The sequence below is a fragment of the Penaeus japonicus genome, unplaced genomic scaffold, assembly GCF_977035675.1.
Source record: "Penaeus japonicus unplaced genomic scaffold, GWHDUDI00000001_assembly GWHDUDI00000025, whole genome shotgun sequence".
NCBI lineage: Eukaryota > Metazoa > Arthropoda > Malacostraca > Decapoda > Penaeidae > Penaeus > Penaeus japonicus.
The window spans coordinates 18,907,047-18,924,546 of NW_028234427.1; the positions used below are offsets into that span (position 1 = coordinate 18,907,047).

Consider the following 17,500-nt stretch of genomic DNA (forward strand, 5'->3'; position numbering starts at 1 on the left):
CCTCATTCTCCCCCATAGTACAGTGACCGGGGGGAAGAAGAAAGCTTCTCATGGTATTTAGAGACGTTTTCCTGGCACTGCGTCTTTTTCGCTCAAGCGGGCTTAGTTGTATAGCGTCAGCTTGCGCCGTTGTGTTGTAAACGCGTGATTATATCTATTGGATATGGTGGCAAATTTTAATGGCTGGTCATAATGCCCACGTGATCACTGAATAAACGGATTATTGATTAGCTTTTATAAATTTATCCTTCCCACTCCCTCCTCCTCCTCCTCCTCCTCCTCCTCCTCCTCCTCCTCCTCCTCCTCCTCCTCCTCCTCCTCCTCCTCCTCCTCCTCCTCCTCCTCCTCCTCCTCCTCCTCCTCCTCCTATGCCCCACCTCTCCGTAATTGAAAGGATTTGCAGCAGTTGTCCTTCCTGTCGAGTATCTCTTGTCAATCAGTGAGGCAGTGGACCCCGCCGCGAGTGTCTGGCATCCCCGTGTCTAAGAGCGTGTAGTGGGTTTGGGTCGGGATAAGTGTCATTCATAAACCTGTTTGCCGAATCTAACTGCGCTTTCTGCCAGTGGGGTGTGTGCGCTCGGGGTCGCGTTGCTTCTTACTTGTCGGTTCGCTTGCGTACGGTTTGCCGTTAAGGTCGTTTGTTTTGGTTCCTTAATTGCGGTATGGGAGATTAATATTGAATTTTAGTTTGTTTTGTAGCAAGGTTCAATGACTGCATTTGAATATATAACAAACTTGTACACTATGGGTATGCGAACAGATTTCTCTTTCTTCTGTTATCAGAGGTGAGCAATATGTAAATGGAACGATATGATACTAGCATTATTGAAATGTCATTTATATTTTGCACAATTTCCTGTCCTGAATTAACAAGGCCGCCCTTCCGTTGCAGGTGTCGATCCGGTAAGCGAGAAGGAAGTGTCAGCGCCGGCCCCACCGTCGCCTCCTGCAGCAGCTCAGCTTGGCGTAGTGGTGGCGCCCGTCGTCGTGTCTCCCGGAGGGGTGGCGAAGGAGAGTCCCACGCCCTCCCAGCCCACATCCCCCGCAGCTGAACCCATGCCTGCCAACCCTGGTCTGAGCAACACAGCTGTGAGCGCCCATACTCCAGCCCAGCAGGCTCCTGCCACCCAGCCTGCTGTCAAGACTTCAAAATCTGACAAGAATAAATCCAAAAAAGTAGGCAAACGTTTGCATAGAATGCAGCTTTTTACCGTTGTACTTCATGTGTGCTCGTGTGCGCCCGTGTCAGTGAGATAATTCACTTGTTCATGTTTAAGAATGCACACACACACACACACACACACACACACACACACACACACACACACACACACACACACACACACACACACACACACACACATACATACATACATACATACATATGTATGCATACACACATATATGCACACATACACATATTCACACACACATATATGCACACACACATACACATATTCACACACACATATATGCACACACACATACACATATTCACACACACATATATGCACACACACATACACATATTCACACATATATGCACACAGACACATATGCGCACACACATATGCGCACACACATATGCGCACACACATATGCACGCATGCGCATGCACATGCACACACACACACACACACACACACACACACACACACACACACACACACACACACACACACACACACACACACACACACACACATTCATATACATATACATATACATATACATATACATATACCTGTCTGTGTGTGTGTATTTATATGTATGTATGTATGTATATATATAAAAATATATATATATATATTATATATATCTTATTATATATATATTATATATATATATATATATATATATATATTATTATTATATGTATATGTATGTATAAATAGTATATATATATGTGTGATATATTATATTATTAATTATATTATATATATGTATATCTCAATTAATATAGTATATATATATGTATATATATATGATATATATATATTAGTATATATATGTATATATATATATACATATATATAAATTATATATAATACATATATATAATATGTATATATATGTGTATATAAATAATATATATGTATATATAATATATATGTATATATATATGTATATATTTTATATATATATATGTATATATATTTATATATGTATGTATATATATATTATATATATTTATATATATTATATAATATTAATATATATGTAGATGTATATATATTATATATAATATATATATATTATATATATATGTATATATATTATATATATATGTATATATATAATTATATATATGTATATATATTATATATATATTATAAATATTTAATATATATATATATATATATATATATAATATATAAATACTAATTATATATATTATATATTATATATATTTTAAATTATATATATGTATATATATATATATATATATTATAATATATGTATATATATTATATATTAAAATATATCTATATATATATATATATATTATATATATGTATATATATATTTATTATATATATGTAATATATTATTTTATTATATATATGTATATATATTTATTATATATATGTATGTATGTTATAATATATATATATATATACTATATATATATATATATATAAATATATATATATATATATATATTACATATATGTATGTATAACTATAAATATATAAATATATTAAATACACATAAAGTATGTATTATATATAATATATATATATATATATATATAAATACATATATATGTATATATATATATATATATATATATAATATTATATAAAAATATATATATATATATATAATATATAATAATATATATACAATATGTAATATAACTATATATATATATATATTATACATATATATATGTATATATATATATTATATATATGTATGTGTGTATATATATATTATATGGCAGATAAACCCACTATATACAAAACAGATTTATTGAAAATGAGACAACAGTTTCAAGATCCATCTGGATCCCATCTTCAGACCTGAAGATGGGATCCAGATGGATCTTGAAACTGTATTCTCATTTTCAATAAATCTGTTTTGTGTATAGTGGGTTTATCTGCCATTTATCAACACGGAAGAATGTTTTGCAAGTTATATATATATATGTATATATATATATATTATATATATGTATGTATGTGTGTGTGTATATATATATATATATATATATATATATATATATATATATATATATATATATATATATATATAGATATGTATGTATGTATGTATATATATGTGTGCATGTATGGGTATGTATATGTATATGTATTGAGTTGTGCCATTGGAGAGGCTGTATGATTATGCACAATATGGTGGAGAGTTTTCTCTTGTTGAATGTTGTATGTAACATCCCCCCCCCCTTTTTTTTTTTAAAGAAAATAAAGCAGATATTTATGAACATATTTTACTTGTATTTCATTTGTTATACATATGTATATTTGAAGGTTTCTAATGAGTTAGCTTTAGGACTGTATTTATTTCATGCAAACCTGTTGCCATTACCATTCAGGAAACAATGTCACACAGATAAAAGGATGATATTTAGATGCTGAGTCACAAAAAAGTGTGGATGTTGGTGTGCATCTGTGTGTGGGTGTTTGCATATGTGTGCCTGTGTCTAAACGCAAACACAAATTAAAAAAAACGTCCTGGTTGTTTCCACAGGAAAATGACATTCCTGATGTAGCAGGTTGGCCAACCCTGGTGGAAGTCCAGCAGGCACAAGAGGCCATTCACTTACACAATGTAAGTACAACTAATCATGTAAGTATTATTTGGCTCTAACTTTTGTTGTCCAATAAAGTAAACCCTTTTTTTTTTGAAAGAGAACAGTCTTTTCTTATAAACTGCAGTAACTACTATAGTTGCATATGATACCTAAATCCAAGTGATATCCTCAAATGTCAAAGATCTGAACTTATTTTAATTGTACTTCTTGCAGCATTTAGGTGTCCAACTCTTGGCTCAAAAGTTTGATGTACTTTTCAGTAGGCTTTCAAAAGAATTTTAAAAGTTTTTGTCACTCGGTGTAGACTTATACTCATGACTTAGTGGGATGACACCTACAGTCTTATTCTCGTCCTTGTGGTTACAGAATTTCACTAAAACCGCACTCTAGTATGGTAGGAAAAAGTGAGGAGAGAAAGATAAAAGATGTAGATAAACCTAACAAGGAGCACGAGATAGAGAAATCAGAAGACTCAGGTTCACACGATGACGATTCCCTCAAAGAGAACCGTGAAGCTTCTGCACCACAGACCAACAATAACAACAATAACAAACTTCAGCAAACTAATAATGCTTCCACCAAAGCTGCCAAAAATAAGAAGAATAAAAGTGAGTTGAAGGTTTTGATTTATAGTTATTATTATTATTTTTTTTATTGTTACTTATGAAGTATGCAAGTGAACCATATCACTTTAATAATGATGTCATTTCATATATTCTAAGTAGGGCTTCAAGATGATGTAAGTGTTGAAGAAAGCAAATAAGTAGAGAAGGTTTCATTCAGTATGAGACTATTATTAAAGAGTTATAATCAATACAGCAATGTTCTCCATACTGACCCCTTGAATTCTTTACAGTCAAGAAGCAGAATTGGAAGCGACTAGACATCCCGCCCCCAAAACGTGAGAAGGGTTTCAGACGCACAGAGGGACGAGCCTCAGACTCCCTGGACTGGCGTGCAGACTCGCGGGCTACCAGTAACGCTTCGAGGGGCCGTGGCAGTGGTCGTGGCGGAACAATCAGAGGAAGAGGACGAGGGAGAGGAGGTGGCCGAGGAGGAGGAGGAGGAGGAGGAGGAGGAGGGAGGAGGAGGAGGAGGAGGAGGAGGAGGAGGAGGAGGAGGAGGAGGAGGAGGAGGAGGAGGAGGAGGAGGAGGAGGAGGAGGAGGAGGAGGAGGAGGAGGAGGAGGAGGAGGAGGAGGAGGAGGAGGAGGAGGAGGAGGAGGAGGAGGAGGAGGAGGAGGAGGAGGAGGAGGAGGAGGAGGAGGAGGAGGAGGAGGAGGAGGAGGAGGAGGAGGAGGAGGAGGAGGAGGAGGAGGAGGAGGAGGAGGAGGAGGAGGAGGAGGAGGAGGAGGAGGAGGAGGAGGAGGAGGAGGAGGAGGAGGAGGAGGAGGAGGAGGAGGAGGAGGAGGAGGAGGAGGAGGAGGAGGAGGAGGAGGAGGAGGAGGAGGAGGAGGAGGAGGAGGAGGAGGAGGAGGAGGAGGAGGAGGAGGAGGAGGAGGAGGAGGAGGAGGAGGAGGAGGAGGAGGAGGAGGAGGAGGAGGAGGAGGAGGAGGAGGAGGAGGAGGAGGAGGAGGAGGAGGAGGAGGAGGAGGAGGAGGAGGAGGAGGAGGAGGAGGAGGAGGAGGAGGAGGAGGAGGAGGAGGAGGAGGAGGAGGAGGAGGAGGAGGAGGAGGAGGAGGAGGAGGAGGAGGAGGAGGAGGAGGAGGAGGAGGAGGAGGAGGAGGAGGAGGAGGAGGAGGAGGAGGAGGAGGAGGAGGAGGAGGAGGAGGAGGAGGAGGAGGAGGAGGAGGAGGAGGAGGAGGAGGAGGAGGAGGAGGAGGAGGAGGAGGAGGAGGAGGAGGAGGAGGAGGAGGAGGAGGAGGAGGAGGAGGAGGAGGAGGAGGAGGAGGAGGAGGAGGAGGAGGAGGAGGAGGAGGAGGAGGAGGAGGAGGAGGAGGAGGAGGAGGAGGAGGAGGAGGAGGAGGAGGAGGAGGAGGAGGAGGAGGAGGAGGAGGAGGAGGAGGAGGAGGAGGAGGAGGAGGAGGAGGAGGAGGAGGAGGAGGAGGAGGAGGAGGAGGAGGAGGAGGAGGAGGAGGAGGAGGAGGAGGAGGAGGAGGAGGAGGAGGAGGAGGAGGAGGAGGAGGAGGAGGAGGAGGAGGAGGAGGAGGAGGAGGAGGAGGAGGAGGAGGAGGAGGAGGAGGAGGAGGAGGAGGAGGAGGAGGAGGAGGAGGAGGAGGAGGAGGAGGAGGAGGAGGAGGAGGAGGAGGAGGAGGAGGAGGAGGAGGAGGAGGAGGAGGAGGAGGAGGAGGAGGAGGAGGAGGAGGAGGAGGAGGAGGAGGAGGAGGAGGAGGAGGAGGAGGAGGAGGAGGAGGAGGAGGAGGAGGAGGAGGAGGAGGAGGAGGAGGAGGAGGAGGAGGAGGAGGAGGAGGAGGAGGAGGAGGAGGAGGAGGAGGAGGAGGAGGAGGAGGAGGAGGAGGAGGAGGAGGAGGAGGAGGAGGAGGAGGAGGAGGAGGAGGAGGAGGAGGAGGAGGAGGAGGAGGAGGAGGAGGAGGAGGAGGAGGAGGAGGAGGAGGAGGAGGAGGAGGAGGAGGAGGAGGAGGAGGAGGAGGAGGAGGAGGAGGAGGAGGAGGAGGAGGAGGAGGAGGAGGAGGAGGAGGAGGAGGAGGAGGAGGAGGAGGAGGAGGAGGAGGAGGAGGAGGAGGAGGAGGAGGAGGAGGAGGAGGAGGAGGAGGAGGAGGAGGAGGAGGAGGAGGAGGAGGAGGAGGAGGAGGAGGAGGAGGAGGAGGAGGAGGAGGAGGAGGAGGAGGAGGAGGAGGAGGAGGAGGAGGAGGAGGAGGAGGAGGAGGAGGAGGAGGAGGAGGAGGAGGAGGAGGAGGAGGAGGAGGAGGAGGAGGAGGAGGAGGAGGAGGAGGAGGAGGAGGAGGAGGAGGAGGAGGAGGAGGAGGAGGAGGAGGAGGAGGAGGAGGAGGAGGAGGAGGAGGAGGAGGAGGAGGAGGAGGAGGAGGAGGAGGAGGAGGAGGAGGAGGAGGAGGAGGAGGAGGAGGAGGAGGAGGAGGAGGAGGAGGAGGAGGAGGAGGAGGAGGAGGAGGAGGAGGAGGAGGAGGAGGAGGAGGAGGAGGAGGAGGAGGAGGAGGAGGAGGAGGAGGAGGAGGAGGAGGAGGAGGAGGAGGAGGAGGAGGAGGGGGAGGAGGAGGAGGAGGAGGAGGAGGAGGAGGAGGAGGAGGAGGAGGAGGAGGAGGAGGAGGAGGAGGAGGAGGAGGAGGAGGAGGAGGAGGAGGAGGAGGAGGAGGAGGGTTTTTATAGAAAAGAAATATGAAGTCTGGATAATCAATATGGCATCCATTTCAGTATTAAGGGTAATACTAATGACGAAAGCATGTTCTCCAAATGAAGTTGTGTTTCTCATTAGGTGAGAGGGGCAAAAGCATTGGAGATAGAGGGGTATCATAGAAAATAAAGGAGAGGAAAATAGGGAGGAAGGAATATAGAGAATGAAAGGAGGGAAATTGTAGGAGTTGCCTACATGCATGTAATATCATGGTACCAATTTGCAAGGGGTTAGAACACTACCTCAAAAGCCACAGGTTATCTAGGGTGTGCAGTTCATGTTAACTTTGAAACAAAAGATAGATCTATCCTAGTGTATACTTTTTCACCAACATTATGTATACATCTACTTCTATACATGATTTTCTCAGTTATAAATTGGTGATGTTATTTTGCTTTGGAAGTCTCTCACAGAAGCTGCACTTAAGAGCTAGCCTGCAGCTGCAATTGTTCATAGATTAAGAGGAGGTTTTAGACAAATTATGTTTTTCATGTTTGTCCTTCATTCCATTCTTTACCTTGAGAACGAGTTGAAGGGGAAGTGGTAAACACAAAGCCATACACTTTAAAAAATCAGCTATGCATATCAAAATAATCAAGGACATTTCTGGGGTAACATAGTTTGTCAAAATATATCCTGCTATGGTAAATCAGTATTTGATAGACTGATCTTCATTTCAATGCAGTATCAACACAACTTTCACCTCAGTATGCTGAAGCTTTACTTAGCCACTTCATAAGAATCTGAAATTTAACAATATTTTCTTTCCACTAATTTCAGTGAGTACTACTTCAGTGATGAGAATCTAGCCAGTGACATTTTCATGAGACGGAAGATGTCCAAAGATGGCTACATCCCTGTGTCACTCATTGCGTCATTCAACCGCATGAAACAACTTACCCAAGATGTTAAGTTGATCATTGATGTATGTAAAACTTCAGACAAACTTCAAGTCAAAGATGAAGTGTGGGTTAGTATTGAAATAAGCTTCTTTGAAGTAATGGTTGTTCATTTTTATATGGAATTGAAAAAAATAGTCCTTGAAACATAAAAAAAATTATTAACAATTATGATTATAATAATGTCACAGCTTGTAATATTTGCTTGTTAGTAGTATCTGGAATAGACAGGAACATTGAATAATCTTTTCACATAGATTACTAAACAGCTTTACCATCTTCAGCTTAGGACTAAGCACGACCCAACAAAATGGCCCTTGGAAGATGCTGCAGCCGGACCCCTACAAGCCCAGCTGAATGCTCTGGCTCCACCAGTGTCCCCACCAGCCAGCGTCCCTCTCATCACCCCAGCCAACATCCCCACCTCGTCAGAAACTCCTCAAGTGCCAGATACTGCCGTCCCGCTCTCCCCTTCATCTGCCATGATGAATCCAGAAGTCCCAGAGTTCACACCCTTGCAACCAGAGCTGGACCCTGCTCAGCCTGAGTTTGTCCCTGCACAACACAAACCCAAACCTGTCACTACTGCTGATAAACCAGAACCAACAAGTAACAAGGATAAAGGTGTGTTAAAGCATTATTTATAAGACTGATATATGTCCTTTATTGTATTATTTTTCATGCCTAGATTGTAAGTTGATTTGTTCTCTCTCTTCTCTTTTCTTTTTTTCAATTTTTCTTTTCTTTTCTTGAATAGTTACTTGTTTGTCTGAATCTCTTTCAATAGTTTGTTTTTTTGCTTGTTTTTTTTCTTCATTTCTGTGTCCTATTTTTAAGATCCTTTTATTTATGCTGTAAACTTTTATTTGACATTGGTTTATTTATTTCAGTGTCTGGAGAAATGAGCGTAAAAGACGATCAGTGGAAGGAGGTGAGCCATATACATTTTTATATGAGTGTGTGACCTCTAAATGTAATGATATCTGGTTCATACCTTCAGGAGGCAAAACATATTGGGACTCCCTGTTTTGTTAACCCATTCACGCCGGGGCGGAATTTCGCCTACTCCCGATCATGCCAGGAAGGTTTCAAGCGCGCAACCGTTCGTCCCGGGGTGTTTTCCCGCTGCGCTTCATATTGTGAGGTCGCAACATCGCTGGGACTGCGCTCGCAGAGCGCTTTTTATCTCTACTTTTTTTTTCACCCTTTCCACCATATCCTGTTGGGTGGAAGGGGTATGTTTGGCGTGATTGCTCTAGGTATATTGGGGGGATAAAGTGTAACATGTGTAATAGTAGTGCTATGTTCAGAGGAGGTATATCAGTCGAAAAAGATGTTACAGCACTGTTTTTTTTTTTTTTAGTGTTATTCTATTGAACTTTTTCCATATTCTTCCCCCCCCCATACCCCCCCCTCCCACCCCCCCCCCCAACTCCTATGTTGTAATACCAATGGGAAACGGAAGCATTCTTCTAGTGAGGTAACAAACATAGTTTTTTTTTCAATTTTTTTTTTCTTCCTAAAAGAAAAGAAAGAGAATATGAACAACCATACATGTGCATACAAGTGAATGCATGTAACAGCAATGTTTTTTCAAGTGTCATTTTCTTTTAGTGGGGCAACAAAAAGATGTTATATAATTTTAATTTTTTTCTTTTTTTTTATTCCTCGGCCAATTACAATTGATTTTACGATAGTCTTTCGACTTAGATCATCTTATTCAACAAATCAGAAACAGAAATCACCATGACGTCATCAATATTACGTATATACCTGTGACGTCATTCATATTACGTTATATCCCATTTTCTACTATTTAGAATGATAAACTAAAGTAGCAAAGACAAATCAAGTATGAAAATCGAATTGTACTAAGAATAATCTATCATTCTAATGCGGACGTTTCAGCACGTCGCTACTGGCCTCCCGGCGCGCGGGCCGAAAATGTAGCCCGTGCTAGGACGTCACCCGGGTCCGGGGCTTTTTTCGACCACGTGTCAGCACGTCAACCGGCGCGAATGGGTTAAACAAAATGTGAAAGCACTTGCATTTTTCATTCTTCTGTATTTAGAAAAATAGCTTGTTTGTAAATTTAATTTCTCATCATATATATCTATGGATTTGAGTGTACATTTGATTGAACCAACCTTGCTCCTGCCATTTACAGGTAAAGCGAAAGACTCGAATGCGACGAGACAGCGAGGGCAAAGACAAAGAGGTGCAGGCACCAGCAAAACATCCAGTTGTTGAAAAACCCAGCAGCAACAAGAGCAGTCGGGGAGCTTCTCAGGAACCTTTGGGCTCGGGCAAAGACACAAGGGAGGAGTTAGACTTCCAGTTTGATGAAGAACTTGACAGTTTGCCCAAAGCTGGAAGACAACACGACTTCAGTGAATGGTAAGGCTAAAATGGATGGGTTACATCTCCTGCTTCTGTCATCTTTCTTGTTCTTTCTCCTAATAGTCGTCTTCGTTTGTGATCTCATTCTTGTTTTACCTCCTCCTCCTAACATTTCATGCCTACTATTCCTCATCCTCTTCTTCCTCCTTATATGTTTTAAAAATTGGAATTAGTAATTATTTTGTTATGTAGTCCTTTACATGTTATTAATTGGATTCCCAAAAAATAATGAGTGATGTACAAATTTCTTGCAATATGATATCCTTACATATGTTAAACAAAAACCCAAAAAACAGGTCTGATGATGAAGAAAGTGATTACGAGATCAGTGACCAGGACGTCAACAAACTCTTGATTGTGACGCAGTCCCCACCATCTGTCATTGGCGGAACTTCTAACAGACCAGCCAAGCATGATGGATTTGACCGAACAGGAGACTGGACGACGCGAGTGAAGATTACACAGGAATTGGCTAAAGTTATCAATGATGGGTTGTACAATTACGAGCAGGACTTATGGGACGGCAATGAGTGGGTAAGGTTGATCTATTTGATTGTAATGAGCTACTCATTTGTGTGTAAAGAGCTTGAATGGTAGAAATTCTGCTTATTTAGTAGACTGAAAATATGTCTCTTTTGAAAAAAAAAATTTATGAGTTTAAGCAAGAGAGAGATAGCAGCTTTGCAATATTCTCTTCTTTCAACTTGCAGTTCCCCAAGTCTGCCGACGCACAAAGTGCAGCTAGAATGCAACAGGTGACGATGATCAGTCAAGAGGTGATGGACTCCCTGCGTCCCAACAACCCACCTGTCCCAGCTAACCAAGAGGTCCCTCCCCCTCCCCCTCCCCTCCACCTCATCCAGGTATGCTAACAATCCTGTCTAGTCACACCCTCCGTAGAACCTTGGGTTGTGCCAGAGGATCCCATGCTGTCGTGGAAAAAAGAGGGGAAAAAAGAAAGACACAAACAAGCAAACAAAAGAAAATAAACATTATTAATATATATTTTTTTCTTATCTTGTTATTAGTTTCAGATAAGCTAGATTGAATGTTTGAAATAGCATTCTGGTACAGTAAAACCACTTTTTTTAATTGAAGATTATTTTATTGTCAAAGCATTCATATCACTTTTTTTTTGTTTTTTGTTTTTTTCTTATGAAGAATAATGATGGACAGTACATAATTTTACTCAGCATAAAAGCAATTCCCTACCTGTTCCGGCATCAAAATGGTGAAGGAAGATGCATACACAGATTCACTCAAGTATGCTCTTTGGTATTTATATTTAGTATATTTTGTTAACTGTTCCTATATCTGTCGAGATTCTTCCATTTTCATGTGATCACTTACCCAATGTGGTTTTCATTCACTGGTTGATGTACTACTAAATTTTTTGTTGAGAGTACAAAGCATCTTTCATCTGTGACCTTTCAAAATAGATTTCTAAAACATCTATATCAATTTAGAAAATATTTGTTAAAACGGAGACAGACAGAATGAGATCTCTCATAAATCCTTCTCATATTCCTGTATTAACATCCTTTTCTTATTTATCGAACATGTGCTTTTTTTCTACAACCTTTATCCTCCTTAATGGTTGCAAGGCATTCTCATACAATACAAAAGTCAAGCCTGCAACAAACTTTTAACTAATCCGTACTTTACTTTGCTTGCTGATACCAGATTGCCATGATGTACATTGAAGTCAAGATTCTGAAAAAAGATAGATCATGGAACTCCTCTCTATATTTCACCATTAGTCAAGGACATGAAATGTAGCTAATGCATTGCTCCTTTTTGCATCAGGGTGATGAAGAAATCCTTGATGAAAATGTGCCGCCAACTCCCAAGACACCACGATCTCGCAAGGCTCCTCGTTTCTACCCAGTGGTGAAGGAGAAGGCCAATGTGGACCAGAGAACGCCCAGAAAAAAGAAGACACGTCACTCTCACAACCCACCTGTCGAAAGCCACGTCGGTTGGGTCATGGATGTTAAAGAACACAAACCACGCACAAGCTCAATAACGTAATGCCATTATTATCATTATATTTATTTGATTTAATTAATTTTATCTTCTTTTCAATGACAGTTTTGTAAAAACATTCTCTGTAGGACATTATTGGTTTATGTATGAACTAGTTTGTTTATTGATACATAGCTTAATTTGTTGAATGTGTATATGAGTGGAATTTTTGCTAAGGACTGGTTGACTTGAATGTACCAACATATGTAAACCTCTATTTTTTATTTTTTAGGGTGTTTCTAATTCTTCTTTATAACCACAGTAATAGTTATACATGGTGACTGATGATGGAAATTATCAATATGATTACTATCATTATTCAACAAAATAGGTTTATTTTAAAATTGCAAACATAGATGGCATCACTCTCTCCTAACACCAACAGGAAATAAAGCCTTATAATATGCCCATCCACGGTCTCTATCAAAGCACTAGCTTCTGAGAGCGATACACACAACAAGATGCCAACTTCTCACCCCCAATGCATGGGTGGTGCAGGATGTGTAGGCAGAATGAGAAGAGGAAGGTGAACCAGACCATGTGTAGCGTCTGCAATGTTCCCATGCCAGTATGGCTGTTTTGTATTTGGCACTTGCAGCCGTGAGCACAGGTTGCTTTCCTCTTCTCCTTATGTTCATGTCTTTTCATGGGAGATGCTTAATTCTTAATATTGACTCACTTGTCAGACTGAGTGTAAAGGAAATAAGATGATGGACTCTACTACAATTTGAGTCCATTACAAAACTGAAAAAGCCAGTCAGATGGTACCTATAAGCCTCCTTATATAATAAACGCAAAGAATAACCAGCACAAAAAGGACAAATATCATAGTGAGTAAATGAAGCATGAAAGACTTTAATATTTCACTACCTGCTTCCTCACTCTGACATAAACTTTATCTGGTGTGCCATATAGGCAGCATTAGTGTCCATCTAAGCAAATATGTGATCCATAGCCAACAAGTTGAGCAATAAAAGAGGATTCTCCTGGAAAAGAAATCACGTTAGCCTATGTAAGCAAATCAGTACATTGCAATTGCTTTATTTTCATGTTTTACTCCGTTATTCACATTTTCCTTTCATGTTACTTACAGGGACTTGAATGCTAGTCCAAATGAAAACCAGCTGTCCAGTAGTTGGGGCAGCTCCTACGGATCTTATGGCTCTCTACCTGGCTCAATACCCACTTTCCAGCACCCTTCGCATTCTCTCTTGAAAGAAAATGGCTTCACTCAACAGGTTTACCACAAATATCGAGCAAGATGCCTTAAAGGTAAGAAGGTTTGGGTATTTGTTTATTTTTTAAAGAGTGTCATTATTTAAAATCTTTGTTTCTTTTTTCTTCTTTGAGAGGTACGGGATTTAGAGTTGGTTTTATCCTAGGGTGAAAGTGAGGTGTAAGTTTAAGAAAGTTCTTTGAATTATTTATTTAATTCTTTGATTTATTTGATTGATATATTTGATTTTGTTCACCAGAACGCAAAAAGCTTGGAATCGGTCAGAGTGCAGAGATGAACACTCTTTACCGCTTTTGGTCGTTCTTCCTAAGAGAACACTTCAACAGGAAAATGTACGAGGAATTCCGAAGGCTAGCAAATGAAGATGCTAAAGTCGGTTACAGGTAAGAAAACAGAATAAGGATAAAACTAAAATAGATTTAGGTTTTGGGCGTGTACTAGATGACAAACGAGACATTTGGACTTTATATTGTCATTTGAACATGGTCATATGGTGACCATGTTCATAATCCATGTTAATACCTTTTGCAAGATATTTATGCAAATGGGAGTACTAATGTTCTTAGATAGATAAATTTCAGTTCATATTGTACAAATAGGAATTACCAGATAAATAAATAAAAAAAAAATGGATGAAGCTTTTACTGATAGCTATGTAATTTCATCGTTAGTTGATCAGAATAAGGAATACTTAACCCCTTAACAACTGATGACAAGCTATCATGTCAAGTGGTGGCAGCGTCAGCTGCCGGCGCTGGGTGATCGGGCGTACAGCACTTGGCCACGGCAAGTGCAGGCAAATAGCCTTAGGCATTAGGCTTGCTTGTTTAAAATATCTCAGCATTTCGACCATTTGGAGCCATAAAAGCCCCATCGTTAACGGGTTAATTAAGATAGAATAATGGTTGTTTATTCAGAAAGATTTGAGAAATGCAACTAATATATGGAAGGATTCAGGTGTAGTGAAAGTCAGTCCTGAAGGTTTAGAAGGGATATGAGTACTAGAATGGAAAAAAAAACATTAATGCATATTATGGTTCCAAGCTTTAACATAACGATGGATCTACTACTTTCAGATATGGGTTGGAGTGCCTCTTCCGCTTCTTCAGCTATGGCCTAGAGAAGCACTTCAGAGATGAAATCTACTCCGACTTCCAAGACGAAACTCTTCAGGATGTACAATCTGGCCAGTTGTACGGCCTCGAGAAGTTCTGGGCATTCCTCAAATATTACAAAAATGCTGTAAACCTTCAGGTGAAAGATGATCTAAAGCAAAGACTGGCCAAGTACAAGAGTATTGAGGATTTCAGAGTCGAGATGGTATGTAATTTGTGGCAATGACATATGATTAAATGCTAATTCATCTTATTTAGATGTCAATGTTTTTATTTGTTTATTTTTAGGGGATCATCTTGTAGAGGGAAAGGGGGGTGAGTTCAGAAAAGTAACTTATTATCTGATAAACTTGATGTCATGACAAGATGAATTTGTGTATTTATATAGTGTTCTTTACCTCAACTTCTCATACGTAATGCAGATTGAACTGTACCATACTTAAAGAAGTTATATAATTGGAAAATAATTTTGGGCAAGGTATCCTCTCCTATATGTGAATCTCTTTGGTCACTCACCTTACCCCATTAGCTCCCTCTAAAATGAAAGTTCATTATCCTTATGCAGTTTTTAATTTGTATTTTTCTCATTCCAGCCAGAGGAATATGATGCTGCAAGGGAAGCAAGAAAAGCACGTGTGCGCACGAGATCAGAGAATGAGAGCTTTAGAGTTACAGAACATGACAGCCATCACAGATATGGGAGTAGCTCAGGAGGCTCAAGAAGGCGCCAGCGGCGTGCATCGGAAGGCGACAGAGATCCAGAACAGGCGAACTATCACTATTATCACCAGTATCCAAGGTCCAGAAATAGCTCTGGAGGAAATGCTACATCAAAGGTAAAGAGCTGTGATGTCTTAACCCTCTCTGGATGGGTGGTACACTACTGTACCGCTCATTCAAAAGCCCAGTGGCCGGGGCACAATATTGTGCCAGCCATTTAATTGATTTAGGCCTAAGCGTTCGAAAGCCCCGGCATTGTGACATTCAAGGCTAGAATGCCCCCGTCGTGAGTGGGTTGATATTCTTTAAGTGGACTTACATTATTTGTTCTGAGCACTGAAATTGTGTTTGTATATTGATCATCAATATTTGCTCTGGAATTTCTCTTGCATTCGAGATTAGCATACTTTCTGAACTGATATTTCTATATCTTTCTCTACCAAAAGTCAGATTAAGTAGCACACACTCATTTTCATTCTACTCAATGGTAATCCAATTGACATGTCTCTTTGAACTTCAACAGGTGAGCAGATCTCGAAGTAGACACTCAAGTGGACAGACACAGCGGCAAAGAGCGGATGGTGGGAACTACAAAAAACCCAAGACAGTAGCACAGCACAAGGCTAGTTCCAATACCAGCAAGACACAACAACAAGCACAAGGCCAGCCAAAGACAGCTGAAAACAAAAGCCAAAGTCAAGCCAGGGTCAAACTAGACTGGAGTAAAGCAGAAACCAGCGCCAAAACAGAACCGATGAAAACAACATCGGCAACACAGACTACTAAAGGGAGTACTAATGCTAACACAAAGCCAACCACTGCCAAGTCAGAGAGTTTAGCAAAAGGGACCTCAGAAGCAAGTAAGCCAGTAGGTGCTTCAGTTCCTCGGAAAGTGATTCCTAAAACTGCACCAGTTCCAGTTCCTCAGTCTCCAACTACATCCAGTTAAACATGCTGATCAAGAACTCAGATGGATGGCCATTTAAGGATTTTGTGCATTATGAATGACAGAAATATAAAAGGAATAAAGAAAAAAAAAATTGCATATGTAAAAGTTTGCGAGGCTGGGTACCTGTGACATAATAGTGAGATGTAGTGTTAACAAAGTAATGAAAAGGAAGTGTAAGAAAAAAAGTGAAGTTGATGTCTCTCTTGCTTCATGTGTTTATCAATTGCATTGGTTGCAGTGTATGTATGACTTTGAATCAACCTGATAAACTTGATGTGGGTATTTGGTGGTTGGCATTCAGATTTTTCTCCCTCATTTGTAAGTCCCCTTGAAGTATGATTCCAAAATCCCCTTTTACCCTTTCTTTTTTTTTTTTTTTTTTGAATGTCCAGTTGTTCTGCTGCTGTTGTGAAGAAGACAGTTTTTACTACGAAAGACTTGCTACTGCATGAAATTTAAGTTGAAAAGACCTAACTTGCAACAAATTGCACCATACTTCCTATGGACTTCTAATAAGTTAAGGATGAGAATATGAAGATAAAGTCATATATGTAAATATTGGATTGTTTACTCATTAATACAAGTTTCATGTACCAGATAATAAAAAAAAAAGATTAAGTTTCTTCAGCAGAGCTGTTTATGGTCATATATATATTTATATATGTGTGTTTGTGTATGTATATAAAAAAGATGATTAGATACTTGCTAACCACTACTTGAAGTATGCAGAGCTCATAAAGCCAAAAATAAAAAAAATAAAATAACTAAGAAAAAAAAAAGAATCTGAAACAGAAATTTGTAAAAGCCAGTCTAAGTAAGGGCTTGTTGAAATCTGTTGTGCCTGCCTTTTGCTGAGAGGATGAATTGTTGATTTTGATGGTCATCTTTCAACCTTGCAGAGGAAAAGCTTGTGACAGTGGATGTCAACCTGCCATGACACCTCCCCAGCAGCCTTCCATTTTTTCTGCTCTTTTCTTTCTCTCTTTTTTGTTTTTGTTTAGGGAGTCTTTTTGTATGAGTGTTAGCAGCTTTTGAGTGCATCAGGTTCTTATAGTCAGACTCTATCAA

At 40.2% G+C, this 17,500-nt stretch overlaps 1 protein-coding gene across 1 annotated transcript in view; it reads left to right on the forward strand.

Annotated features, from left to right (window-relative positions):
* The window catches only part of LOC122243966 (La related protein), a 75,390-nt gene that overhangs the window by 56,270 nt on the left and 1,620 nt on the right, over window positions 1-17,500 (forward strand). Inside the window, exons 2-17 of the mRNA XM_086551734.1 lie at window positions 893-1,176; window positions 3,716-3,818; window positions 4,178-4,387; window positions 4,636-4,862; window positions 7,848-8,057; window positions 8,271-8,610; window positions 8,877-8,917; window positions 10,154-10,383; window positions 10,683-10,920; window positions 11,097-11,249; window positions 12,193-12,413; window positions 13,505-13,683; window positions 13,887-14,031; window positions 14,725-14,968; window positions 15,357-15,599; window positions 16,007-17,500. The exon at window positions 16,007-17,500 is cut by the window's right edge and continues 1,620 nt beyond it. Of these exons, the coding sequence (XP_086407860.1) occupies window positions 893-1,176; window positions 3,716-3,818; window positions 4,178-4,387; window positions 4,636-4,862; window positions 7,848-8,057; window positions 8,271-8,610; window positions 8,877-8,917; window positions 10,154-10,383; window positions 10,683-10,920; window positions 11,097-11,249; window positions 12,193-12,413; window positions 13,505-13,683; window positions 13,887-14,031; window positions 14,725-14,968; window positions 15,357-15,599; window positions 16,007-16,432 (3,494 nt within the window). The 3' untranslated portion in view covers window positions 16,433-17,500. The remainder of the gene's footprint in view (window positions 1-892; window positions 1,177-3,715; window positions 3,819-4,177; window positions 4,388-4,635; window positions 4,863-7,847; window positions 8,058-8,270; window positions 8,611-8,876; window positions 8,918-10,153; window positions 10,384-10,682; window positions 10,921-11,096; window positions 11,250-12,192; window positions 12,414-13,504; window positions 13,684-13,886; window positions 14,032-14,724; window positions 14,969-15,356; window positions 15,600-16,006) is intronic.